Below are 27,794 nucleotides of genomic sequence, written 5' to 3' on the forward strand. Positions count from 1 at the left end.
CAACCAGAAAAAAAGACCAGGAAAAAAAAGAACAAAAACCAAACAACAACAACAACAAACAAACAAAAAAAACCCACACAAAAAAACCACACCACAAACAAACAAACAAAAAAACCTGAAGAAACAACTAGTCTAGTGCTTCTTCCCCAAATCAACCAACAAGTGTCTGGCATTAAACTCATCACATGAGGAAGTTATTTCCCATCATGATGGAAATGCATTTTTCTCTGAAGCGTTTGGAGCTGGCCCCTGTCAGGGACAGGATACTGGCCTGGACAGACTCTGTCTCTGATGCAGGATGGCAGATGTTCTGCTCAGCTGTCAGATGTCTGCACAAAAGAATCTTGGTGAAATAAACAGGTCTCCTCAGGAAATGTTCTCCCTCTAGCCAAAGTTATCGTTCATTTTGATGAAGTTCATGACAGGATCTCTCTTCTTTTCCACAGAATATGATGTATTTTCCAAACCTTGTAAGACAGTAATTCTGCCTACCTGGAGGATAAAACACCCAGAGATCTCAGTACCTTTTAAGTAGTATGAAACCAAACCATTCCAGGCAGGGACCTTTCGATTCAAGGCGGTGGCTCATGCAAAGGCATTATTCTTCATGCCACCACAAACCTTGCATTCCAGGGAAGTGCTAATTAGCTACACATGTTAATTTTTCAGAGGACCATCTCTAGGATTCTGTAATTTCAACAGCACACCAAAGCAAGGGTGAAGAGTGGCTTCTAACAAGAACACAGGCTTGAAGGTCCTGTGGAGATTGACACCAGGTTTTTGGGGAGTAGGTGGCCACTGGGTGCAGCTGCAGCCTTCCCAGGGCAATGGGGACACGGTGACAGCAGCCCTGGCAAACATGGAGGTAGAGTCAGGGTTTACGTGCCGGGATGAGCTGGGTGCTCTGAGGCTGTGAGGCAGAGGTAAGCATGTTGCACTAAAGGGCAGACCAAAAACCGTTTGATGACAGATTCTGCCCCTCCACCACCACTCTAAAGCAGATCCCTGACCCTCTGATGAGGGACTGGCACTGCTCACCCCTCTCGAGGGCTCTGAAGGCAGAGCCAGCACCACCAGCAGGGTTTAGACCACAGCAGATAAGAGTATGATACTGAAAGGCCCTTTTACAGGATTCATGGCATTTAAATATGTCATTTATTACTTTGTTATCAGGACTGTTCAATGAGAATAAATGCAGTTCATAAAATCTAAACTTTCCCTTTTTCTCATCAGTAGGTAAAACCATAATATGGATGATCATTCCCTGCTGCTGCTGCTCAGGATCTTCACCCTAATTCTTCATTTCTATTCTCTTATTGCTGTTACTTGGTCTAAAACCAACATGGACTGTCCACTTCTTACAGCCGTGAAATGCACAGCTGAATGTCAGCAAAGGAACCAAGTGTCAAAAGTGCAAGTAGTTGGAGATGCTGTAAACATTTGCACTGGGAGGAACTTGCTAAAAATTCTCCTGACTCTGAAAAGGAAAAAAACGTCAAAAGGAATGAGGAAAAGCTTTATGTATATGCTTAAAGGTGCAAAGCACTGGAAGACCAAGCTTTCCCCAGTTTAATGCTCTGTCTTCACCCTCCTGATTCCTATTATCAATGGGCTTGAGCCAGGTGGAAAAGGAACTTTACAGTGAATACACATTTGGCTGGAAAAGTGGATAAATCTTAATGCCGTAGTAACAGAAATACAGCCCTTCTCCAGGATGATCAAGATTCAAAAAACAAAAAAGCCATAATGTGGGGTCACCACAGTCTAGTTATCCCAGCTGGTATCATGTAGGCATGCAATACAAAACTGTGATCAGTCTAGCTAGTGGCACCAGCAACTGGACCTTCTGAGAAGCAAGTTACTTGCTTTACTCTCTGTAAAGTAGTAATTCCAAGAGCACCCTTTAGAATATCACAAGGGATAGGCCAATTAAAAAAAATATATAGAAGAGTCTTTTTCATAATTGCAATATCCCAATTTACAGCAGCATCAAAGCTGAAGCACAAGAAATATTTATTAGTGTTATTTACGAGATCAAGAGAATATATCTGAAACTGAATCAAAGGAAAATGATTAAATGCATCATTTTGTCAAAAAGATATAGAAACCACAGTACACCTGGTAACAGGGTTTGTTGTAATAGAGCAGATGTCATGTAGTTCACAGAAAGACCTCCCAAAAACTTAAAAGGACACCACAAGCATTGAAACATAACTTAAGCACTGCTAGAAGTAGACAACCTGCTGGCACCACAGAGAAGCTCTGTGAGTATAAATGAGGGCACAAATACCCAAACAGCAACATTTCCATTCGAATAGGGGAAAGAAATATTTGTAGATGTCAGAAATGTCACAAATCCACAAAGGAAATGATTTAAAAGACATGAAAGTATGGCATGAAAACAGAGGAATCTGTAAGAAAAAAATATCATGATAGACAGCTGAAAAAAAACCCCAACATTTGGAGAAACACAGATGATTCCTCCCAAACTGCTCAGTGCCTAGAAATGAAGAAAAATGAGACCAATGAAACACTGAATCTTTTAAGACAATCAGTCATTGAGGTTGATTTAGAAATGCTGGTTAACTTGCAGAACAACAAAGTATTCTTGGCTACCAAAGAATTTTGGAAGGAAGAGGCAAAGTTGGCTCTAGAATATGGACTGCAGGAACAGATTCCTGGTCATTACAACTAACACACCTCGATGGCTCACAGAGAGATACTCAGGGGACCTCTCAAATGGTGCATAACAGGGGAAGTGGGCTGTGCACTTTGCTGGCAAGAATGATCAAAAATAGAGACTGTTTTGCTTGTTTAGAACACCAGAACCAGAACTCGAGGAGCTTGGCAATGCCCAGTGTTCCCAGCAGAGCACAGCAGGAGCTGGCAGCTGCTCTTTCTTAACTCAGAGGAAACCATTACCTTCAGATAGTTGATTACTATGGTAATTTTTCAAATTCAATCAAATAAATGGGAGCCAACAATACAGCATATCAGGCTGTGACAGAGCCCCACAAAGCTCCTGAGTGTGAGGGGAGGGTGTACAGTGCAAGAAACTTTGATCTTCAGTGCATTTTCACATCTATGTATCCCATTTAGTCTGTACAAATTGTCAGACTTAATATGTTTCTTGTTAATTTACCATGTACTCTTTCCTAAAATCTATGGTTAAAAAGCCTTATACCAGGCTAAAAGTAGGAGTGTGTATTAGCTTGTCCTCCAACAACTAGCTTGTGCCTTGCATTTGTCTTAATGCTACTTTATTCACGGGAAGATGCAAGCGAATACCTTCCTGGCAGATAAATGGGCTGGAGAGAGTTTATGACCTTGAGAATGTTCATAGCCATGAGTTACCATGTGGCAGTGTTTGCTAGGTATGGGACCTGCAGTGAATTTAGTAAAGCAATAGTCAACAACAAACATCTGAGGGATTTAGCAGATCTGTCCAGGGTGGATGTCTCAGACGTGCACAACCTGCTCTCCAGATTATTCTTGGCCCAATGGACAGAAAGCTGAGAAATATACAAAAATAGTCAATCATCTGTTAATCAAACCAAATTAAGGTTGTCGGGACCTTCCCTGAACTACTGAAAATAAGCAAAAGCTGTGAGTTGTTTCTAATGCCAAGAATTGCTAATCAACATTTGTTCACTAGCAGACAAGCTAGAAATTGTACTATGTTAAGAGGTGTCACTGAAAACTTCCACAAGAAATATCAGTTTTTTTGACAAGAAGTCTAAGAAGGTGATCTGTCCTCACAGTATTTGAATCAGCAGAACAGTCTAATTTTTATGTGCACAGAAGGGACATACAGGGAAAAAGGAAACACCTTGCTCTTCGTCTGCCAGCAATACTGAAACCACAAATGAAGGGAAAATGTGTGCTGTATTAGCCAGCCCTGGAAACCTCCTGCCTAGCATATAGATGAGAAAACTCCAACACAGCCAACCCAAGCACAGACAATTTTTCATGTTTTGGCTGTAGCTACAAGAACCAAAAGCAATGCTTGCTTCAGATGGAAGAGAATATTTAAATGCCCAAGCAAAGGACTATGGTACGTTTTGACAGTGTTTTTAAGAATAACTCCAGAACTCCTTTGCTTAGGAGAATGTGTGGCAAGACACAAGCAAATAGTCACATGGATTTTTTTAAGCAAGGAATAGGAAATTAGAGCCCTCCTTAATCTTTTTTTTCCATGTATCTTCAGCTGAGCTGTGAGCAGAGCATGTTTGGTGGAAAGTTTAGTTAATAAAAAGCCCATTTAGTTTAGCTCATCCCATATGGATCTCCATTCCTTCACACAGCCTAAATAAAGGCAATAAAATCTTGTTTACATTGGGTATTTGCCTTTTTTTTCCTCAAGAGGTAATTTCTTTCACACTCTTGCTACCACTGCTATGTATGCAAAGCTTAAGTACAGAGTAAAATACCAGTTGAAAATGTAACTTCAACTTAATACAAACAGTAGATAACCAAGCCCATCTTTCCCATAGGCATGGCCTTCCAGGAGAAGGATCTTCAGATGCTCTTGTTGAAGAGTGGATGTCCCTGTGGCAAATTTGGGATGGAAATAAGATGAATAAGAAACATATCCCCCTTCCAGATAATCTCTGCACTTCTTTGGGAAGTTTGTGATGTTGCTGTTTCACAAGGGGAAAGAACAGAGGAGGTGAAATTCCCACGGAGAGTGTCAGGGCTCACATTGCCTTTGGTCTCAGGAGCTTTCTGAATGGTACACAAGTCAGGTGCCCATTGCAGATAACAGGCAAAGAGGGTTTTGATGAGAAAAGTTGATGCTGCTCTCCCCATCTTTGCTTTCAGCACATCTGGGAGCAAATGAGCTTTAGGTAGCCAGGACAGAACATGTTACTGGGGTAGCAGGAAAGGAGGCAGCTACAGCCAGGATTCAGCAGAACATGGAGAGCAAAATTTTGGATATCAAACTGTATATCAAAATAGCCAGCTTTGTAGGAATCCCACCAATGCCAAATCAGAATGGATGAGCTCTGGTTGAAGCTGCAACACTGCAGGCTTGCAGGATAGGAGCAGGATGTACTGTACTCAGAGAAAATAGGAGCAACAAGATTCAAAGCTGGAAATTCAAAGCCCACTTCAACCATATCTTCAGCTCTTGGAAAACAGCCTCGGTAAATCTCTAGTCGCATCATCATGACAATTTTCCCAGATTGTTGGCTAAACAGTGCCAGTACTAAATATAGGCTTCTTTGGCATGCCAGAAGGAGCTTGCCAAACATGAAGGAGAGCAATTTGTCCTTCCTGAGAAGACACATGCCACCCTCAGGCATATGGTACCGAGCCAGAAACAATTCACCCCAGAATGGCAAACTGCCCACTACCAGCCTCAGCCTGATGTGTTCCCACACTGCCATAGAATCATACTGGGTACTGTAACATGGAGGATGACTGGCACTTTCCAGGGCACTATTTTTTCCCAGGGAAGAGTCACTCTTGGAAGAGAACTCACCAAAGTGCAAAGTTAAAAAGTAATGTCATTGTTTTTAAAAAACCCAAACAGGTGTGAATCTTCACACCATGTTTTAAGGTCCTAAACCCACTAAATAAGACTATTCTACCTCCAGCTACTTTTAATATCTAAATTTATATATACCAGTGGGTCTGTGACAAACAGATTGTCACAGATGTCAGAGTGGGTCACAGAGAAATGAGCTGCATTTAAGAGAGAATTGGCTTATCGTTTAAAGAACAGGCCTGCAATAAACAATTGTGAGAGACCTATTTAATGTAATATATGGGTTTACTTTGTTCAGAAAATGAGCTCATCCAGGAAAAAAAGGAAAAAAACCACTACTTTGTAAATCTCTAATGATGGATTATATCCTTGTAAACTCAGACAGACTAGTTCAGTTTTTAGTAACTTGGTCATCAACAATGTCCAAGAACAGGCTTTAAACCAACACAGGAACATGACATTTCCATTTCTTCAGGGCTCCTGATCTTTTCCCCAAGGAAACTAATCAGTTGCAGTCTTACACTGGAAATGGATTATTTACAAAAATGCTTCTGAGCAATAAAATGTCAGACTTTCATCCAACAGTGAAAGCTGCCCAGGCACAAAGGTCTGTAGGCACACAACTACTTACAAGATCACTACAGAGAACAAGAAAGGAAACCACTGAGATCTGGAGAAGGTAATTGCTCTAATTTATTCCAAATACAACAATTATGCTTAGAGAGAACCAGAAGTAAGGAAGGAAATCAGCACTGACTAAAAGTAGGTCTACATATACATAAAGGGAAAACTCTCTATAGAGCTTCCCATGTAAGAAGCTATAGTAGATACAGTCGAAGAACCCTTTTTTTTCCAGGTGAAAAGGTGGAGGACAAGGAGAATCAAGTGCACTGGAACAACAGGAAGGATTTCTGTATTGCCCATTACCTTCATGAGAGAACCACCAAGATGTGCTAAGCAAAGAGCTCTGAGCTGGAGAATCTTTTTCATTTCCAATCTACAGCTAGGGAGTATCTCCCTCAAACAACAGGTGAGAAGCAATTTAAGAAGTTAGCTAATTATTCATAGGATCATCATATTTCAGAGGGAAAATCAGAAATGCCTCAAAAGGAGCAAGGAGCAATGGGACCAGCAATTCAGAAGTTTAGTGCCCTTTTTCTGGCTGAGAATTAGTAGCTGCAATTACATTAGCTCTGATGTGTTGAAGAATTGAGAATTATGGCCCTTCCGCTGTGGTAAATGCCTTTTGCTACAAATGACTTTGAAACTGGCCAGGTGGGGCAGAGTCCTCATGCAGGGTCTGGTCACACCAACTGGACCGTCCCTGAATCCTGGAAGTGGGGTGCTGCCTTTTCTGGAAAACTTCAGTTGAAAATCAGCATAGAGGTGCGCAGAACCAGAGAAGGTGATGCTCCAAGTAGAAAAGGGCTAGAGAATAAAAGTCTTATGGGTTTGGGGGACTTTTCCCCCCCTTCACTTGGAGTAGTGAAAGTAGTGTGAGTTCTGTCCCCCTGTAAAACCTCCTTGACATGTACCCTGTTTCTTAACTGAGTGCTCTTTGTCTGGAGAACAGCTCTTAGGCACTCACCCTTATCTCAAGATGTCCTGATGTGTTCATTCTTTTTACGTTTCATATGAACAAGCTGGATTGCTTGGAATAAAAGGGGCTTTTCTGTCCTACTATCTCAGGAAATAAAGACATTTCTGACATATAATACCATTTTTTTAAGGATAAGGTCATCTTACTGTGCCAAGGAGACTCCTTTTAAGGCCACAGAATGAAGTAACTCCAAAAATGCACTGATTTTTATTTATTTTAACACATAGTTTTCAAGCTTTCTGTCTAGCCCAAGGCTTTATTAATATTGACATGAATACATAGTTGGCTTCCAAATAGGCCTGCAATCCCTGTAGCTCAGCTGTTCAATAAAAAATCCCTAAAAAAAAAAATCCCAATTGTTAAAACATCACTGCAGTCTAACTGCTTAGCAGGAGGTTCTCATCTGTTTTCAAAAGAGATTTCCAGTGAGTTTCATTTGTGGTCGATTCTTTAAAAATCATGCATTTGTACACTCAGGCTCATCCTGTTTCATTGGAGAGTGAATAATCTTTTCCATGTTTGAATTATTACCATTTTATAGCAAAACTCAGCCTCATTTTGTAATTTCTGCTGGGGGAGTAATTTCTCCTCACCCAAGTAGTCCCATTGAGTTTCCATTCGAGCAAGAACTTGCAAGATCAGGACCTTTCACCCTCAGCATTGCCTCTTTTTAGTGTGCAACTATTTTTATTCTCCAGCTTCCAGGCATAGAAATGCTGACGTCTAAACTGAGGAATGCCAATGGTTGAGACACAAAAAGAAAGTAAGAGCCATCAATTAAATTATTTAGAATTTTTTTCAAGATATTGCATTATTAAGCAAGAAATTGTTTACACAATGGAGTAATTTTAAAATATCTACATGTTTTAAAAGTCCAACTCTTAAATGCTGCACATGTTTAAAATGAAATAACGTTTCATGCTTTACTAACTTGTAGATATTTTAAAATAGTAGACATTTCAAAATAAATTCTAGCACTTATTAGCCTGTCTCCAATAAAATATGTTCTTCCATAAACATTTAAAAGAGCTTTTCTTAACTCTCCATCTCTTAAACAGCAGAAATTAAAACCCTTCCAGGGACAAAATCCTTACTTGCTCCTGAAAATAACTTGGGTACGGTCAGCAGTGATGTATCCCAGGGGTCACCCTGTACTAGGGTGCAGCTCTGTTCATGACCTGGGTGGTGGGACAGAGTGAAGCCTCAGCAAGTTTGCAAAAGATACAAAACTGTGAGAAGTGGTGGGTACACCAGATGGCTGTGCTGCCATTCAATGGGACCTTGACGGGATGAAGGCTCTCTGGTACTTGTATTTGTACTGGTAGAAATACAAGTGGAGATACCACAGTGAGTCCAGCCAAGGGCCACCACCACTGATGAAGGGCTTGTAGCATCTGGCATACAAGGAGAGGCTGAGAGAGCAGGGACTGCTCATCCTGGAGATGGTACCAGACTTTTTCGTGGTGCCCAGTCACAGAGCAAGAGGCAACAAGCACAACCCAAAATACACAGTCTAGGGAATGTCCAGAGGTCCGTGCCAGCCTCAGCTGCTCTGTGATTCTGTATTTCAAAGACTGTGAGACATTTCTTTCTCACATCAGACATATTTCCTTCTCATATGAGACATATCTGTTTCTCACCTCTGATTAATTTACCATATCATAAGAGACAATAATAGGAATCTGGTAGGACCTGAACCCAACATCATCTGCAGTGGGCAGCAGCTTTCCAGCATCTTCAGTGAGCTCTGTATTGGTTACACACATGATGCACTGAAACACTGACAGGACATGGAAGGTCTTCACTGCTTGTGGCCATAACCCAAGCCCTGTTTTCTGTGGATGCAAATCAGGTTTACTATGACACAGTCAATACTGGGTCTGCACTGTCCTCTGTCATTTAAGAGTGTTGTGCAATTTCCATGGCATGAAGGTGTGTGCCCATCTCTGTACCAAAGCTTCCCCTCTCAAAGGGAGGTCTGGGGAGGCTGAAGTCTGCATCTCTGCACTCCCCTTGCTTGCCAGGTTTCACTGAGAGCATCTCCACTGCACAAAGTTCACTGATCGTACTTTGGCTATCAAACATGGAAAATCTCAGTTACTAAGAAACCCAAATTTACTTTGCAACTGGGCATGTTAGAGCCCAGGACATGATGAGTTACAGTTCTCCAGGATGGCCCCTGCCAGGATATGATGTCTTTTGTCTCAGGAAAGCTGGTACACTGCTGTCTGCCTGCCCTGCTTCGCCCTTCCTCCCCATTCCTTTCCTCCTGTCTTGCCATCCAGCTGGGCTGATGTCAAGTAGGGAAGAGTGTTGCCCACACCAGATATATAACAACACACAGAAGTCCAGGCAAAAAAAAGGTCTGCAAGGAGTCAGCCCTTCCTCCTGGTCTGTCATGGTACTCCTTTCTCTCTTCATCTGTGTTGAAAGGGCAGTAAATGGTGGAGACTCACAAAGAGCTGTGTGACCTCTCTAAGCACACACCAGCTTTGCAGATGTGCCTGATCTGGACCATCCCAGGACAGGTGAGGACACCAATGCAACCCCAGCTCATATTCCTTCCCTCCCACCGCAGCTGCAGTGATGACTGGGCTTTTCCATGTGTCTTAATCCATGTGAAATTGGTTCCATGGGGAGGACCACAAAACTAGGCAAGCACTTTATGGATTAGCTAAAAGATCTCAGCCTGTGAGTATCACGCTGGAAACTGGCCAAGGCAGTAGTGTGGCACTGATCACACACCGAGAATCTCTCTGTGCTCTCCATAATCATTATCCTATCTTACAACAAGATCAGCTGGACCTTGCTGCAAGCTCCCACAGGACAATCTGGCTGTATAATGTTAGTAAAGCAGGATATCCACTGTCTGCATCTTCCTCTTCTATTTCTGTTCTGGGGATCTGTGAAGTACCCATATTGCAGTCTTTCCCACTGCATCTTGGCATTTTTGAGAAAGATAAAAAGCTGAGAACTTACTTTGAAAAATGACTGGTCTTGTCAGGGCTATGGTTGGTCAAGGGGAATTTTCTCACCCAAAGATCCCCACACTTCCGTGCCTGTATTCCTGCTGCATTCCTTCATCTTCACCTTTAGAAAAAGAACATCAAGACAATGATCTAATTATTGAAGAATGCCAAAGAGATGCTTTATGAGTGACTTTTACCTTTCAAAGTGACTGTCCTGGGCCAATTACACTCCCCTGTCTTTCTTTCTTTCTTATGGAAAAGGCAGACCAGCTGTTTTGAAGTCTGCACTAGTGTTTCTACTCCAGTGGCCTGTTCTAGGACCCTTTACAGTGGGGCTATTGGAGAAAATTTGGATTTTATAGGCACATGCTCATGAGAAGGAAACTCAGGAAAATGATGGGATATGGTTTTGAGAAGTGTGCAGATCAATATGGACTTTGTAAGCTATGCCTTCTGCACAGACCCCTTTGAGCTCAGGGGTCCTAGGTTGCCTTACGTGATTGCTCATGACAATCTACAAAAATTGTGAAATAAAAAGACTTGTCTTATTCTCAGAGCCAGGTCTCTTAATAGGCACCATCCTTTCATGTGTTCAGAGCTCAAAACTTAGAAGTTCCTGACAGGCCAGAGGTGCTACCAGGGACAAGCCTACAGCCCCTGCAGCTCTTGATTAAACGTTTCTTTTTTTCATTTTGTTTCCTTTCCTTTTGTTTTTGTTTTCAGAGGAAGGGAGCATTCTGCAGTTCATACCTAATGTAGATTTATCTTGGTCAACTGAGTTGGTGGACCACCTTGGAAAACTTTTATTTTGAAGGCTGATTGGAAGGGCAGCAGTGTACTTTTCCTTGGTGAGACTTCTTGGCTTTTCAGGGCAAAATACTTTTGTCACAATGAAGTCTGTGGAAGAACCTGGACTGGGAGGCTCCTTTTGATGCTGCCAGTTTGAGAGGCTCCACTTCCATGCCCCTTCATGGAAATCTGGCACCCCATAAGTACCAGATTTCAAAATATTTCTCCTGTTTCCTTCATGAATTTTATCTTCCTTCAGGGAAGACTATGAGGTTGCCAGACCTTAACAGGGCTACTTTTTGCCTGGCACCTTTGTGAGTTAAAAAGCCTAGGCAATGGTATCAGTTTAAAAGACTTGTTAACGAAAATATGTATCAACTGTAACCTTGCAGGTGTTTTTCTGACTCATTGCCACAGCAATGGACAACAGTTTCAGGATGCAGTAATGAACCTTCTCACCTTCCTGTGCCTCAGTAGTCCATGTGCCTTGCCAGCTGCTACCAAACCCATCTGCTGCTGGTCCAAGTCCCAGTAGAACAAAGAAGCTGCGCCATCATCTAGATGGCAGAAGGGTAATGAAGAAATCCATAGGGCAAGGGAAGTATCCTTGCTATGTGTGTTACGAGGTGTTACCAACCCTCTCTGCAGGCATTCAGGCCAGACCTCCAGGAACAAGCTCACATTTGAGCTACCAGGCAGATATTGAGGCAGATAGCAGAAGTAGGAAGGACTACTGACCAAAATATCTGGCCTCAGGACCACATTTCTTCCTTTCCCTATTTGTTTGAAGGCTTTGCTGGAGAAGGCTGGGAGATAAAGGTAGGGGCATTTATGCAGAATGTTACGGTGCAGGTTCTGTGCCATACTGCAGATGAGTCAGGCTGGGACAAGTATTAAAATGTCTTTTACACAGCATTGCAAGGGACTTTGGGAAAGGTCTTCTTCAGCAGTGCCCTGTTTATATGCAGAAGTGTCTGGGGCACTTCATAAAGGACCGTGCTGGAACCACAACTGTCTCTGAATACGAAAGTCCTTGCCTAGGTCTTCAGGTAGTGATCTAACCAGGATGGTTTGTCTGGATGTAAGGACATTGTCAGATTGATTTTGACACAAAAATGAACTCTTAAGTAAATGAGAGAAAAAAAAAAATCCATGAAGTGAAAGTGATCTCAGTGCAGAAAATTATACTGACCTGGAAAGCACCATGCAAATTTTAGTGGATATGTTGATTAAGGACCATGTCCTTAAGTAGGCAAGTTGTACTTTTGGGGCAGGTTCCACAGCCAAATCTGTTCTCTTGTACATTATCAGTTTGAACCTCTTCATAGCTCCTTATGCAATGGTTATGTTGTAAATCAGACTGAACCTTGCTGCACTCTGGCTAGCACCACATGGATGATTGCCACTGACTACTCTGGTACGAATTTGAGCAGCCTCCAAACTGTCCTGCAATGTAGACCCAGAGAGAGGGATTTCAGCAGACCATCACCATCTTCCCAACAACTGCTGGACTCAGATACACACTGCAGAATCTGAACAAAGCAAAAATTCTGCCCTGAAGCCTTTAGGTGGAGTGGGCATGAATAATGGCATGAAAAAGGAAGAAGAACCAACTCTTGCAGCCATTGTGGGAGGCTTCTGCTAACTTCTGTGGCTGCCCTTTGAGCTCCACATACGTAACCATTGTCCTCAGCAAATGGGTTCAGTATGAGCAAGGAGCATTTACATGATAAAACGTGAAAAAGTGCTGTTGCAATCTGAAAAAAGCACCCTTCGAAATAAACAAGGGGCATTGGGAAATCACATTCTGGCAACTGCACAAAGTGTGTGCATTTCCCATAGAACTGAATAAAAATAGAATGTGTCGAAAACAACGATAAAAAACTCATGGGAATGAATGTCTGGCACTGTTTATATTCCACTCCTGGGGCTAAAATTGGAATATTGAAAGGGTGGTGCAATTATGAATTTTAATTTAAAAATATAAATATTTCTATTTCTTACAAAAGTATAAAAATAATCACATACTTTCTTTGATGATCCATTAAATAGTGAGTCTCAATTCACTGCAAGTCAGCTGAGTTAAGATACTTACACTGCCTTCCTAGAGAGATTAATATGATGGGGTCTTTAGGTTCTACCAAAACAGAAATGGTAGTGTCATATGCAGACAAATGTGTGTGTATTTATTTATACATGCACACACATACATGAGAGATAAAAAGACAGGGCTTCTGTTCCAGGATCTGTAAAGGTCATTACATTTAGATTATTTTTTAATCAAATGCACATCTACAAGTTCATATAAACAAACCATTCTGGGACAGACTGGAGACTTGGCACTCCAGTGCACAGCTCTGACACATCCACATTTGTCCTTTAAGGTCTGCTAGTTTGAAAGAAGGTTCTTCTCTCAATTGTAGCTCTTCCCACTAGAAGCACACATCTTTCCTTACAGACTAGGCAATACCTGAACCCATCTTGTCTGATGCCTTTAACACATTGAAGTGCCTGTCATACAGTCCAGTGTGCATATTTACCCAATCCAAGCTGTTTATAAGTGTGCAGAGACACCCAAATTGAGAAACACATTAGGGTCAGAATGGTGGTTTTACTCACTAATGCTATTTTCAGTTTTCACCAGGACAAAAGCCTGCAGGAACATTACTGCTGCATTAAGGTTTAAACTAGAGAAAACATTTCACCTAGTGCTTATTTGTCCTCTTTGACCAGTATTTATGCAGATGCTTTATTCCTCGTTCCAAGAATAAATAATAATTTCTTCAAGAAAATAATGAGTAACAATTAAATCCCTCAGGAAAAAGAAAAAAAAAAAACCAAAACAAAACCAAAAAACAACAACCACCAAAACAGACAAACCAAAACAACATCAGACAATCAAACCAAACCCACAAAACCAAAAAACAACCCAAATCAAAAGCCCAGCAGTTAATGTCCACTGAAAAAGTTGCCTCTTTCCCAGAAGACATCACTTAGAAGCAGAGACTCCACAGCTCTGAGCCCCTCCTTTTCGATATTAGCTACCAAGAAACCTAAGTTAATTCTCATAATGGGTTGGGTTTTTTTTGTTTTAGTGGAACATTGACAGTTAACAAGAAATGCAAAGCATGGAATTGTAGGGTTGTTCTTCATCCAACAGCTATTCCTACTCCTTTGTTCGCTGTTTTTGCCACAAAGTAGATGTTCTGAAGGTGCCATACCTAAGCTTGGGACTAATAGGAGGAGAAGAGGCAGGGAGAAAGTTAATTTTTCAAAAATAATTGGATTCCCCAGATCCCCAAAAGGGAAAATGAAGCAAAACTACCCATTCACTATAGCTCTTTTTGATTTAAATAATACCCAAGCATCCATGGGGGTGACTGTTGGTTTTTAAAAGCAAATTTGTACTATGATTTTCTAACTATTGCTTCGTGTTCTGTAAGATCTAAAAACTACTGCATGTTTTGAGATATTTATTTGTTCCTCTAGTGACATGAGAGAGTTTGACTTTCAAAGAGAAGACGTTGAACCATTTCTGATAGGCAAGACTGATACTATTCTTTTCCTTAAAGGTCCTATTAGACTATCAAGACTGAAGTCCTTCATCTCTTAGATTGTATAAGCCTCTTCTACTGAGCATAGCAACAAGTACTTAAATAAAGGCTATGAACTCTCACAGTCTTTTCACTTCAAGGCATTTCCTTCAGCTTATGAATAATTCCTGTGTCTCTTTTCTGCAACTCTCCTGTTTATCCATATTATTTTGAACATACGAACACCAAATCTGTACTTTTTTTTTACTGGTCTCAGGAGTGCTTTACAGAGGAAGGACTCCCAATTCCTATTTTTTGGTCTCCCTCTTGAAATAAGCAAGAATCTCATTAGCCCCTTTCTCTACAGAATTATTCTGGAAACTGAAGTTGAGTTGTTTCTCCGTTTTGATCCCCAAACCCTTTTAGAAGTGCTGCTTTCCAAGATAAAGTCTTTCCAGTCGGTGAAAATGTCTTGCACTCTTTCTTCTGAAGTCAATGACTTAATATGCAGCTGTGTAAAGAAAGATTTTCTTTAAATGGACAAGTCACCCAAATCACTCCATGGTTTCCTGAGCTCACTGACATAACTGTTGTGATTGGGTTTTGTGTCATCTGGAAATTATATCAGCAGCATTTCTACTTGCTCCCCTGTGATTACAGGAGGTGTTAACAGAAGCAGCCTACTGTCAGTTCCTGGGGAACTTCTCCATCTGATGATGATTTTCTGTTGTCAACTACTTGGAGAGATGTCTCTGTTAGCCATTTAACGGGTTGTCTTGACACTGTATAATGCCATTATTTTAAAAGCAGTAACGTAATAAAAGCAAAACATCAACGAAGTAAGATCCTCAAAATAGCTGAACTCTCCTATATCTACATTGTCATTTTATTTTGTTGTTTTTAAAATGACGTTTACTTTTAAATGCAAATTCAGCATTGACTATATTGTCTTTAAAAATTCTAGTAACATTTTTTCTGAAATTACGGGTGATTATGAGTGCCTAAAATGAGTGCCCACATAAAAAGGACCAATTTTCTAAGAGACAGTATCCAGTAGTTTCTGAATATCAAGGACCACAAATAACAGATTTCAGTGGAAATCAACAGCTGTTTAGAAGATGTGATACCCTGCAATTCTTCTGAACATATTATCTCAGTAGATGAGGTTGTTGGAAGACTTGGTTTCATGACCAACATAAGACAACCTGAATTTGAATTGCTGATAGTCTGATACTCCTCCTCCTGAGCCGTGATTTCTGCTCTTTTCTCCCTGACAGCATGATGACTCATCTCAGCTCTATCAAGCATTTAATTTCACTGACTGCATAGCCATACAAGTGCTAAAAAGGTGACACAAGGGAGAGGAAAGTAACACTTTTTCAAGGTTTAGCAGGTGACATTTTGTGTGAGGAAACTCCTCAAACCATGCATCTGGTTAAACTCCTTGTGAACTGGCACTGAAAATGGCAGGGGCTATTTCATTAACACTGCTTCACCACTATTCTGTTTCCTCAGTTAAATTCCTTCCATCCAGGTTTTGAACTTGGCCTTTCTGTTTGCTCAGGGAAAACCTTTATTGGCATAAGTAACAATTTTACTTGAGTATGTAAGTGGCGACTTGGTTCTTGCCATTCTAGATTTACATTAGACAGAGGAAGATTTAAATATTTTGAATCTGTAGAACAATAGGCACAGGCAGAGTAAAGGTATTATGAAGAATAGGAGATTCAGTTGAAGGAAGAATTATGAGGATGTGTTCAAATTTGATTAATGCATTACAGGCACCAGTTTCTTATATTGTTGGTAGAACTGAAAATTTTTCTGATATATAGATTTGGGTTTGGCAATGGATTTTGTAATATAATAACACTGACACATCGTTCTAATGAGAAAAATAGAAAAATGGGAAACTATGAATCTGCACAACTGCAAGTTTTGTTATTGCTGGAAAATCCATGGCTGAATGACTGCCATTAAAAACAGTCAGTAAAAAAATTCTGTGAGCCAGATTTGCCTAGTAAGCCAGCAGGAGCTGAGACGGAGGAAAAAAAAAAAAAAGAAAGAAAGAAAAGAGAAAGAAAAAAGAAAGAAAGAAAGAAAGTCAATACATGGAACATTTTAAGGGTATTTCAGAAGATCAGAAATTGGTACATAATTATTCTTATGAACTGTGGTTGTTCAAAACTTACAAACCAGCTATTGCTTGATCAAGAGCCAGCAAGAAAAAACATTGCCATATAGCTAAATGGATTTTGAAGTAAATATAAAGCATGAAGGGATTTGCAGATGCATTCTCAGCAGCAGCTTTTAGTCATGCAGTATGCAAAGTGCATCTGCATTTCAAATTTCAAAAACCTGGACAAAAGATTTAAGATAACACAATCTGATTTTTAAAACACAGGAAATACATAGAGTAACATCTCCCAAAAGCAAATGTCAGTCTTTTCCTACTATGCTGCAATAGGTATAGAGCCAAGTTTTGTCCTGTATTTTCTCAAGTGTAGTATAAACTCTTTCCATTGAGAACCGCAGCTGCGAGTTACTAGTCCCTCTTGCCTGCAACAAGGTAACTAAGAGCAGGGTTTAAAAGCCTTGTACTACACTAGAGTGCTCGCTAAAATTACTTTCCATAAGACAGAAAGGGCATCATGCAGGTTTACACTCATGATGTTAAGTGCACACTCCTGTCCCCTCTGTATGGCACCTACTGCATTGTAGGCTTAGCCAGGGTTCATCAGAAGATGGTTGGTTGGGAGCATGTCTGTAAGGACTGCAAAAGAATGTTCCTATAAGGCAAAACACTGACCTCTGGCAGGAAAAAAAAGGCTTGTATTTGGCTGCTGGATGGACTTGTTAGCTCAAGTTTACTGAATTTACTAAGTTTGCATTTACCCTGGTAAAGACAAGGCTCGAAGTCTGACACTCCTTCTTTCTGCACTCTGTTCATTGTCCTCCATGTGATCAGAAAAGATCTCATTCTCTGATCTCTGACAGAGCAGTCCCAACCACATTCTGAAGCATGCTGGAATTGTCCCGTGGGAGACACAGTGTTTGTTATTTCTCACCTATTAGCTCTAGTCTTTTAGTTTTTCACAGCCTCGAACCAGGTGAAGGGACAGAGTGACACACAGAGCTGACAAGCAGTGTGCTATGAAGAGTGCATCTATTGGCTAGGAGGAAAGAAGACAACTAAGTCTTTAGGTTGTTTCCTTGGGAATTGTGAGGGAATGTTCTGTCCAATCCTTTTTCAGTACAGAAGGCTTTTTGAAGGTTTTATATTCTCTTTCATTTCAGAATGATATTTACAGCTGAACTAGAATGACACACAAAGATTAGTAGCAACTAATAAAACTCATTGGAGAGGTGTGAACCAATACGATACTCTCATTATCTAACTGTTCACTCTGCTAGACATAACACATTTTTTCAACAGCTGTCCTCCTTATGTGGATTTAAAAGCAATTTAAATATCAATGCAAGATCCTTGGAACAGAAAGTATCTAAGGAAACCAGATGACACAAACTTGAACTACAAAGTTCACTGCCATCCTTTGAGATACACAAAACTCAAGATAAGTTTCACTAGACATAAATGTTTTAGGCTGTTTTGAATTTTTTTTTTTTTAAAGAAGCATTCTTTAGAGTGCTGCCACTTAGGAATCTCTTATTCAAATTACCCCAGCTTTGCATAAAAACATCAAAGGCTGGCTCTTCAGGAAGTCCTCAGAGAAGCAATCTCCTTTCACGTCTGGGAGGATGGGAGGCACTGGCAAAACTAGGGGAGTCCTTGATTAGATGGCAAAAGGCACTATGCTGCTGGTAAATTCCTAGAATAATAGAGTGCCCTGTCTGGCTAAGAGGAAACCTCAGGGATGACAACCTTTTTAGTCCTGGAAGACTCCAGTAAATGGAATATTATATGCTCACAGAACACCCAGTGCCTAGAAGACACTAATTACTAACACTTCCCTTCTTGGGAGTTTCCTCAAAGCTTAGGTATCTCTGAACCTGGTCACAAACAGATCAGCCCTCTCAGTAGTGTGAGAAGGTTTTTAAGCTCCTAAACTTGTAAATGAGCCAATCTGGCATTTCTAACTTAACCACCCTCTAGAATGACTAAGTTATGCACCTGTCCATAAAGTACAGATGTCATCTCTCCTGCTTCATCCTCAGCCGCTGTAATGTGTGTGGCTAGTTGCTGCGCCAGCAGAGCTTTGCACAGGCAGCTGTGGTCAGGACATGCTGGCACTGGGGCACGGCAAGAAGTGGGGGTGTGCTGGCTGGGCTGGGAGTCCCGGGACACTTAGAGCCTGCTGATGGAGCAGAGAGCACTCAGAGTCTGCCCCAAGATGACTTAGCTTGAACTTGAAGATGTTCCTCAGGCTCGACAGCGCTAAACGCCAGTGAATTTAACTTCAAATAAGTACTTTATAACGGCTAGCTGTAGGCTTTTCCTGCAGAATGAAATGAAGCCACAAGATATTGCTCAAAGGTACTCCACAGCTCGACTGGCAGAGGTGTTTCTTGCCTGCTGCAGGGCAGTAATATCACCAATACTGGCATGGTTCACTCACTTCACTAATTAACGTGGTCTATCTACTTTGAAGACCCAACTTGTGAACAAGCTCTATTTGGAAAGGCATACACTCTGGGCATTGGGTTCCACTTGGAAATTAAATGTAAAACCGGCTTTGAGATACCTATCTGTGTGAAAAGTGTTGTAAGGATTACTATATTTTGCTGTCACATTATTTTCTTGAGGTCAAGTCTTTCAGTATCTTGGTACTACAAACTCACATTTTGACTGCTTATCTTACCCTAAGCCCTCAGGAAGCACATCTCAAGGCAATTTGAGTAATGCTTAATGTTAACTGAAATCAATTATCAAACAGCCATGTAGTCCCAGCCTTAGACATTTTATCAGTTAATTTCCTTGGTGCGTTAAAAAAAAGGACTCCAGCAGATATTTCCGGAACCCCAAACGTTGGCCAATGTTCAGGGGTGACTGCAAACCAGGAGGTGATGCGGTTTTCATGCATTCCACAGATCTCACTTTCAAGAAGCATTTAGTGAAACCTTGGAAAACATGGCACCCGTAATTGCTACCTACTCTACTTAAAGCATTTAAGCTTCCTGGTGATGACAAGCAGCACCCACTTACCGCTGTGCTAAGTAGTTTCTGCAGCGTGGCTTGGAAGGGTGTTTATGCTGAGTATTGGTATTCGGCGGTGTTTAAATTGGACTTTTCCCCCCCTTTTCTAACAATTGTTTCTTTCTCCATCTAAATTTTTCATGGACCTTAGACAACCAGCTGACAAACAGGATGAGTTTGCTAGCACATCACCCCTCAATTCATCTATAGACGAACATAAATAGACAGCACATCTATGCATATGAATGATGTGGAGAATAGCTTTAAGGTGGTGCATGGCTATGAAAAAGCAGAGCAGGAGCCAGCTATGAAACGCTACATGTACTGCGGTCCTTCCCTGAGCGGGGACACGTCCGCTCATCAGGAATCCCTGGATGCCTAGACCTCCCCGCAGGGAGAAGGCGCCCAGAGCCCGGGGTGCCGGGAGGTCATGGCGGGGGTGCGGAGATGCCGGCGGCCGCCCTGCCCTCCCTGCCCTGCCCGCCGTGGGTCGGTGCGGCGGGCCCGGCTCCCCGCGGCGGCGCGGGCGGGGCGCGGCGGCCGCAGTCCCCGGCGGGAGGTTGTCATGGTTTCCCGGGTCACATGTGCGCGGGTTCCCCCGGCGCGGGGGGAGGAGGCGCCGCCGCCGCCGAGGCTGCGAGAGCCGCTGCCCCCCGCGGGTCCGCCCCCCGCCCGCTCCCACCTGCGCCGCCGCCGCCCGCCCCTTCCCGCTGCCCACGGGCGATCCGCCGGGCGCGCCTCGTCCCCGGGCCGCCGACCCCCGGCTCTCCCTCCCTTCTCCTCCTCCTCCTCCTTCTCCTCTCCCCTTCCCCTCTCCCTCCCCCTTCCCGGCCGGGCTGCGCCCCCCCGGCCGGCCCCGGCATGAGCATCTCCATCCCGGCGGGGCTGACGGAGCTGCTGCAGGGCTTCACGGTAGAGGTGCTGCGGAGCCAGCCCGGGGACCTGCTGGAGTTCGCCCTCCAGTACTTCGGGCGCCTCAAGGAGGAGGCGGCGGCGGCCAAGGCGGCGGAGAAGGAGCCGAGCGGCCGCAAGGCGGGCACCGGCCATGACAGGGGCAGCCAGCGCCGGGGCCCCCCCGACGCCCGCGGGGTCAACTTCGCCGAGGAGCCCATGCAGACCGACTCCGAGAGCGGCGAGGACGAGCAGCCGCCGCCGCCGCCGCCGCCGCAGCAGTTCCCGGGTAAGGCTCCCCCGCCTCGCCGGGCCCGCGGGGTGGGAGGACGGGGGGGCTCCCGCAGCCCCCGGGCTCAGGTGCGCGGCCGGGCAGGGAAGCGGGTCCCGGCCATGGGCTCGCTGCGGCGGGAGCGGCTCCCGGGCAGCCCCAGCCCCGCGGCCGTGCGGGGGTGGGCTCGGTGAGCGGGCAGGGGCAGCGGCGGCACCGCCGGCACCTCCCGCCCGCGCTGACGCCAAACGGCGGAGCCCGCGGGAGGTTTCCCGTATCCCGCGGCAAACTTTAACCTCCCGGGCTTCCCCCTGCTGTTCGGCGGTGCTGGATACTGGGCACACAGGTATCACCTGCGGAGTGTCTTAGAGTGCATGAGCCTGTGACAGCCCTAACAAAGATCTCTGTATTTCCTTTTTTTAAAGAGCAAGATAGAGCAAATCTGCGTTCTGTATTTAGCGCGGTGGTATCTCTGCTTTAGAAAACACCTCTCATGGTCATGTTACTGTTTTCACGCGCTTGATTAAGCATTTTACGTAGGCGTACTTATATGTGTTTTTAAAAGCAGAGCACAATTTAAACCACAATTTCTTCCTGAGAGCCAGGGTGAAATATTCTGCATGTAGAAGGGCCTGTGGAGCAAGCGTGGTTGTGACAGCAGTATCTTTGTGTTTGAGGGTAACACCTCTCTGCACGCAGCTAACGACACCTTATCTTTGTGTGGCTGGCATGCTTTATTTAGAGGCTGTGTCGATCCATCGGCTGCTGTGGGTTATGGGACGGGTCGTAGCTGTCTCTGAAGGGTGTGTAGTGCTTCATCTTTCTGTCACGAGCAGACTCACTGAAGGGTCAGTCAGTACCGCTGGATACTGAGGCCAGTCATTAAGAGAAGAGGCAGCGTCCGAGCATTTTTTTTTTTTTTTAGAATATCTTGAAATTGAAGTGAATCTCATCAAAGCATTCATCCCTCCGGGTCATGCTGAAGGTAGATTTACTTAGCAGAGTACAGAAGTGAGATGTTTAGTAGTTGAATATCAGTGCAGTTTTAAAATTATGTCTTCTGTGCGTTTTACCAGGAAATGTAGATAAACAAATAGGTGTTTAAGAACTAGGTAAGTTTTCAAAATGCTTCATGTTACACCTTCAGATAGTCACCATTCTTTTCATCTTCATCATTTGCAGCTCTGCCATGTGTATTTAATGAGAATTTGAATCTGTCAATCAGATTCTGCAGATTTATGGGGTAATTTTAAACTCTAATGCTGATTACGTGAGATTAGTAAAAATCTGAAAATTTGCTGTCTTTGATAACTGAAACAGTGATAATGGGGAAGAACAAAATTATCTTAATTCACTAACACAGGGCCTTGGTTTCAGACTTTTTTTTTATGATTATACTAAACAGACTCATTGGTAAATGGAGAACTGGAATGTTTTATGGAGGGAAGTGCGTAAATGTACCTTAATTTATTAGCATGTATGTGTTACATATGTAAAACTTTACAGGGTGCTTTAAGAAGCTTGCTAATGAATACCTATAGTCATGATTCTCTTGGTAGTCTTCTTGTTGAGACTGTGAAGAGGGAAAGCCATTATTGTCAATATTCTCATTAAGGGACATGTTAGAATCTCTTAGTTTAACTAGTTGATTTATTATTTGACAAAAACCCTTTAAAAGATCTCATTTTTGGTATGTTTTGAAAGTTTAATTGTATTATGGCTTGTAATTTCTGTCAGTTTAAATAGTTATTGATTAAAAGTAACAAAAAAAAAGAAATATTTGTGAAACCACATGGAATGTTAATAATGAGTAAGTTACAGGAAATGATTACTAATGGTGTGCTTCTGTATGTGTGTATTGTGCAGAAGTGTGTATTTCAAATTCAGATTTTATGTCTTCCCTGAATATATTCTTCTAAGGTAAAATAGCAATGCATCCACTAAGTCTTTTGTTAATAACTGAGAGCATAAAGGCTTGTACTCAAATAATTTTTAATATGTTTAAATACCAATTTAAAAACATATTTCTTTTATTCTTTTTCTCTCCGTTTCTCTAAGTAACAATTCTTGAACTTAAGTTTTGGGGGATTGTTTTTTTTTTGTTTTGCCTTTATGAATAATCAAACTGCTTCTGTACTGTCAATTTGTCCTGTTTGCATACTGCTTTCTTAGGAGAGGACAACAAATTGGAAAAGTTGATGAGCAAATGTAAATTGAAAACCTTTGGGAAGGAGCTCAGACCTGGTGGTGGTATCTTTTCTTTGCTAAATCAGTACACTTGAAATGTCAGACTGAGAGTATTCCTTGATTAATTCAAACAGAATGTTGGTGAGAGCTCATGTAAATGCTCGTCTCCATCCTTTTTTTTTTTCCCCCTCAACAAATGTTTCTAAATACCTACAAGCCCTGCAGTTGAACTCTTTGTCAGTATTAGTTTTGTCCTTGAAATGTATTGTGGAAGTTACATCAGCATTATCCTGTTTCAGAAATGATGAGCTGAGGCATAAGCTGTGTGAAAAAGAAAAAAAAGCTGTACTTGGGATTAAGAGTCATATGTGAACTTTGAATTAAACTCTGTTTGGGTCTCTGCTGCGTCCTTTACATCACTTGCAGACAATCACATAAAGGTAGAAGCAATTACCTTGTCTGGAGGCAGAGCTTTGTTGTATTGGTGTCATAATTTTGAATTGGCACCTGGCATTAAGGTGACCTCTGAAATTACATTCTTTAGGTTCAGAGCATTTAGATTATCCCCTTTAAAATACACTGTTTAATTTGGGAATGCTTTTTAGGTCTCTAGTTGATTTGTTTGTTGGTTAGTTTTTAAAAATATATATTTAATTGTCCTACGTGGGTGTATTACTATTAATCAGTGACAATAACTAATTCCTACTAATACTAATAACAATTACTAAATTGGATAGGACAGAAATATACATAAAAATGGGCCCCTTTTTAGAACATCCATCTAACTTTTTGCAGGTTTGAAGTGCATATTTAAGATTTATTATATACTGTGTCTGCAAAATTCGAAAATGCTCAGTAAAACATTTGTTCTTTTACAAGGACTATACTTTTGACATTACAATTTACATGTTGGTTTGAGACTTATTCTGATGAGTAATAACCCATGACTTTTGCAGCAGCTGTTTTAAAGTATTTGCCATAGCTAAAAATTCGTATTTCATCTTGCCTTAATATGAATTAGCAGAGGAGTTTTTAGAGGTAACAGCTTAATTTAAACTCAAAAATTGCCGTGCTTTATGTACCATTTGGCATCACAATAGCTTGTGTTTATTTTTATTTTGTTTTGTTTTACTTCGGTTTGTTTTGGCGTCTTTTCTCAGATAGTGGTGTATTTTAACAGGAAAATACTACAGCTGTCCCTCTCCTCCCCCGTGTGCTTCTGTTGGTGTGTTGGTTGCTTTGAGTTGCTTCTTTGAAAACCTGAACTAGAAAATGCAAGTATGTATCTTGCTTTAACCCACTTTTTGTGCCTAAATGATGTGAAATCACTGCTTAGGTAAAAATATATATTCTAGCTTACAATACCAATTTTGAAGGTGTGCCTTTGTTTTAGTTCCTTTATTCAGTTGGAATTGCTTTACCTATGTACTGTTCACAGAAATTTTGAAATAATAGGTAAATTGTAGCAACCAGAGCATCAGAGAAAACTCTGCACACAACCACATTCATGCCAGCTTTGTGATGATAAATGGTACTTCACCAGTACAGTTAAGCTAATTTACAATTTTCTTCCTGCAATTAAGGAAAACCAGAAAGCTCTGATTAGTTTGTAACTTTCCTGTAGGTCTGTAATGTGTAGATAATGGGTAGATTAGAGCAGTGGAAGGGATAAAGAAGTGCAAGGGGGAAATGTAAATATATGTATGGGTTGTAGAATGATATCATTAAATCAGGGACCATATAGAAAAACATGAATTTCTTAAAAATGTGTATATTCAAATTAAAATCTGGGTTATGATGAGTGGTGGCTGAAAGCATCACTATTTATGATGTGCCTAGCCACCTTTAGAAATGAAGTTTTAATAATTTTTACAGTCACTCTTTTGATATACAGAAAGAAGTAAAGCATTATTTGTATGGTTATAAGGACAAGCCTAATTGGACCCAGGTCGGAGCAGCCTTACTATGGATGCAATTTAGGAGAGACAAATTTCCAACCACAGGCAAGTCCCTCGCGAGTGTGTGAGCCCGGCATTGTTGGTGCACTCCTTGGCAAGGCTTTGGGCTGTATCTTCTTAGCCTTTTACAGACTATGCCTGCTGTCATCCAGAGCGTAACGTGGTAAAGAGACCGTTCAGGACGGGTGTTTGGGAAGAAGGCAGCTTCTGGAAGGGCGAAGAATTCCAGCTGCATGAATGGGTGTCTTGCTGGTGCGGTGGGCCTTGGTGGTCAGGGGTTGGCTACTCGCTGCTCTTCAGTAGTGTACAGAGGCACAGAACCACAAAGCTTTCAGTGCTTGTTGTAAATTCTCAGAATAACGCAGCTTTTTGAAATAAAGGTTTCCAGTACTTTTGACAGGAGCAAACTAAAATATTTTCTTTCTGCTAACAGTTATTTTAGAAAGTAAACCTGAGCAAATTGGCAGTTGTTTGTGGGGTTTTTTTAATCCCTTAATCTGATACAGGTGTTTTATTCAGATTAAGAGATTTGTAGTCCAAAAATTTAGTTTGACAAAATTATAAGCAACTAGAAACATGAACTTGTAATACATAGCATTTGGTAGTTTTTGTAGTAAGGAGTATGTTTCCCTCTCAGACATGCATATATTTGTGATTGTAGATGAAAAGCATACTTTTGCTAACAAAGGTATGTTTGTATTAATAGTTTAGTTGAAATGATAGCAGCCTCCACTCAAAAGTATTTGGGCATACCTGCTCATAGGAAAGCATGCATAAGTGAAGGTGTCTCTGATCTCTAATACTTTGTTAAAGTTTGTGTATTGAAGAGAAGCAGGAGAAAATTCCAAAGACCTGAGGACAGAAAAGTAGTAGAACGATACCAAAAATATTTGAATTTGTCTCCAGCTTCTTTTTCTGTAAAGAAACAACTTGAAACTGGTTTTGGCTGACTGTTCAGCTTGGAAAAAGCATTAATTCAGTAAGCATAGGGAGAAAAATTTTTGGCATGGGTTTGTAATGATTGCATTACGAATTATAAGGTATAAACAGTGTCAGTGTTAACATTTGCACACCAACACTTGGTTTCTTGCATGTATTGTGTCTGTTTTAAAGGAAAACTGCCTTACTCAGGAATGCTCTAGGACTATTGTGTCACTTGCTGACTTTGGTTCAGTTTCCCAAAGAAACCTTGCATTCTTTGTTCCTTGTGTTTACTCCTGTTTATGCATTTGCATGATTGGAAAGGCAATTATTTTTTTTTTCCCTGCTTAGTGAACAGAATAAAGATACATCTCTGGACATTAAGAAAGGGCCTGTTTTTTAAAATGTACTCCTACAACATAATGGCCTAGTGCTTGTAACTTGAACAGAGGTACCTCATGCATCTGTCAGGAAGTTAAGCTTGGTTTAATGCATATATAAGTTGGGGTTTATCCTAAATCTGTTATGCAAAAATATTTCATTATGTTCATTAGTTCTGTCCAGTTCCCTCATCTGAGGGAAATCTACCTTAAATAGTCAAATCTCTGCAGACTTACTGGCCTTAGCTGCTCCTGTAAATCTGGAACATATGGTTTGGAAATCACACATTTAGGTCACAAGGTACAGATTACTCAAGGTACGGGCTGCTGCTCTGCTTCTGGTATTCCAGTATCAAAGATGACCTCTAGATTGGGAAATTTCGTGTGTTGGAACAGTTATGAAAGAAACAAGAAGGCAGGGTGGAAGGAGGACACAGAGGTGGAATAGGACTCAGTGTGTGGTAAGGAAAGTGCAAAGGTAAAAGTAAGAGGAAGGAGAGGCAGAAGTGAAGTAAGGGGAGAAAGGTAAAAGAATAGACAGCACATGTGACAGAGAGAACACAATAAATTCTCTGTTCTTGTTTTCTCTACCCTGCTCTCCTCATGTAGAGGAGATCCCAAATTTGTGTCCTGAATTTTCTATTGAAGTTCTGTTTGGCTTACAGGTGTATTTCAGAAGAACATAAATGCCAACTTAACTAAAAGTAGTGATCAGTGTATTGTACAGATGTGAAGATGGTCATCTGATGCTGAGAGATATTTTAAATGTTTTGACATGGTTGCCTGCGATATTACCATGTCTGGAGCCTTGTAACACTTGTGTTCTAGTGAAAGTTTCAACTCAAGTTTTTCATGGAGAATCCAGACTGTATTTTAACCATTTTCTATTTCAAAAAATAACAGTAGTGGTCATCATCAAGAAAGCTGATAGGCATGTGGGTGCAGCTGCAGTCTTCATAGAGAGTTAAGATGGTTTTAGTGTTGATGGAAAAATTAAATATTGAACAGTGCATAACAAACATGGTGAAATGTCCCTTTCTTTAGTGCTTAGTACAAATTACAATGGTTATTCATCAACTGTTATTTTAATGGAAATGCTTTAAAGTCATGCTGTAGAGAAACTATTCCCATTCCAGGTTTGAGCTCCTATTATGAGTTGCAAGTGAGTGTAATTATACAGAAGCTCTGTGCTTTAAAAAGGTGAGTGATTTTTAAAAAGTGAATGAAGGAGAGAGAAGAGTTTGAGAAAAAGAACCATTTAAAATGGCTCAGTGTTCTCTGCTGATGGAATAGGTCTTGACATACATGAATTAGGAGAAGAAGAGGTGATCTTACTAGGGTTGATACAATTATCACATAGTCTTTTTATATTGTACGTTGGTATATCGATGTGGATGCATAAAAGATGAAGTCCATATAAATATGTGAAAGTTAGTACATGCCAGATAACCGTGTTAAAAGAAATATATTCATGTGTAAATAGATATTACCATACACATCCATCAGTTATGGCATTGTTTGAAAGCAGTCTTACGAGAATTCTAAAGGAAATACATAATTATTTTCCCTTTTTCTTTGGGACATAGGGTGTTGATACAGATAACTCTAGATAGCTTTATATATAGCTTTTTATACTGAAAACCTTCCAGGGA

The 27,794-nt window shown here is 41.4% G+C and overlaps 1 protein-coding gene across 1 annotated transcript in view; it reads left to right on the forward strand.

The window, feature by feature from the left end:
* The first annotated feature begins 20,226 nt into the window (after positions 1 to 20,226).
* The window catches only part of PRKAR2B (protein kinase cAMP-dependent type II regulatory subunit beta), an 85,077-nt gene continuing 77,509 nt past the window's right edge, over positions 20,227 to 27,794 (forward strand). Inside the window, exon 1 of the mRNA XM_050324650.1 lies at positions 20,227 to 20,714. Coding sequence (XP_050180607.1) covers positions 20,396 to 20,714 — 319 coding nt within the window. The 5' untranslated portion in view covers positions 20,227 to 20,395. The remainder of the gene's footprint in view (positions 20,715 to 27,794) is intronic.

Source organism: Myiozetetes cayanensis, unplaced genomic scaffold, assembly GCF_022539395.1.
Source record: "Myiozetetes cayanensis isolate MyiCay16 unplaced genomic scaffold, myiCay2020 scf3, whole genome shotgun sequence".
Lineage (NCBI taxonomy): Eukaryota > Metazoa > Chordata > Aves > Passeriformes > Tyrannidae > Myiozetetes > Myiozetetes cayanensis.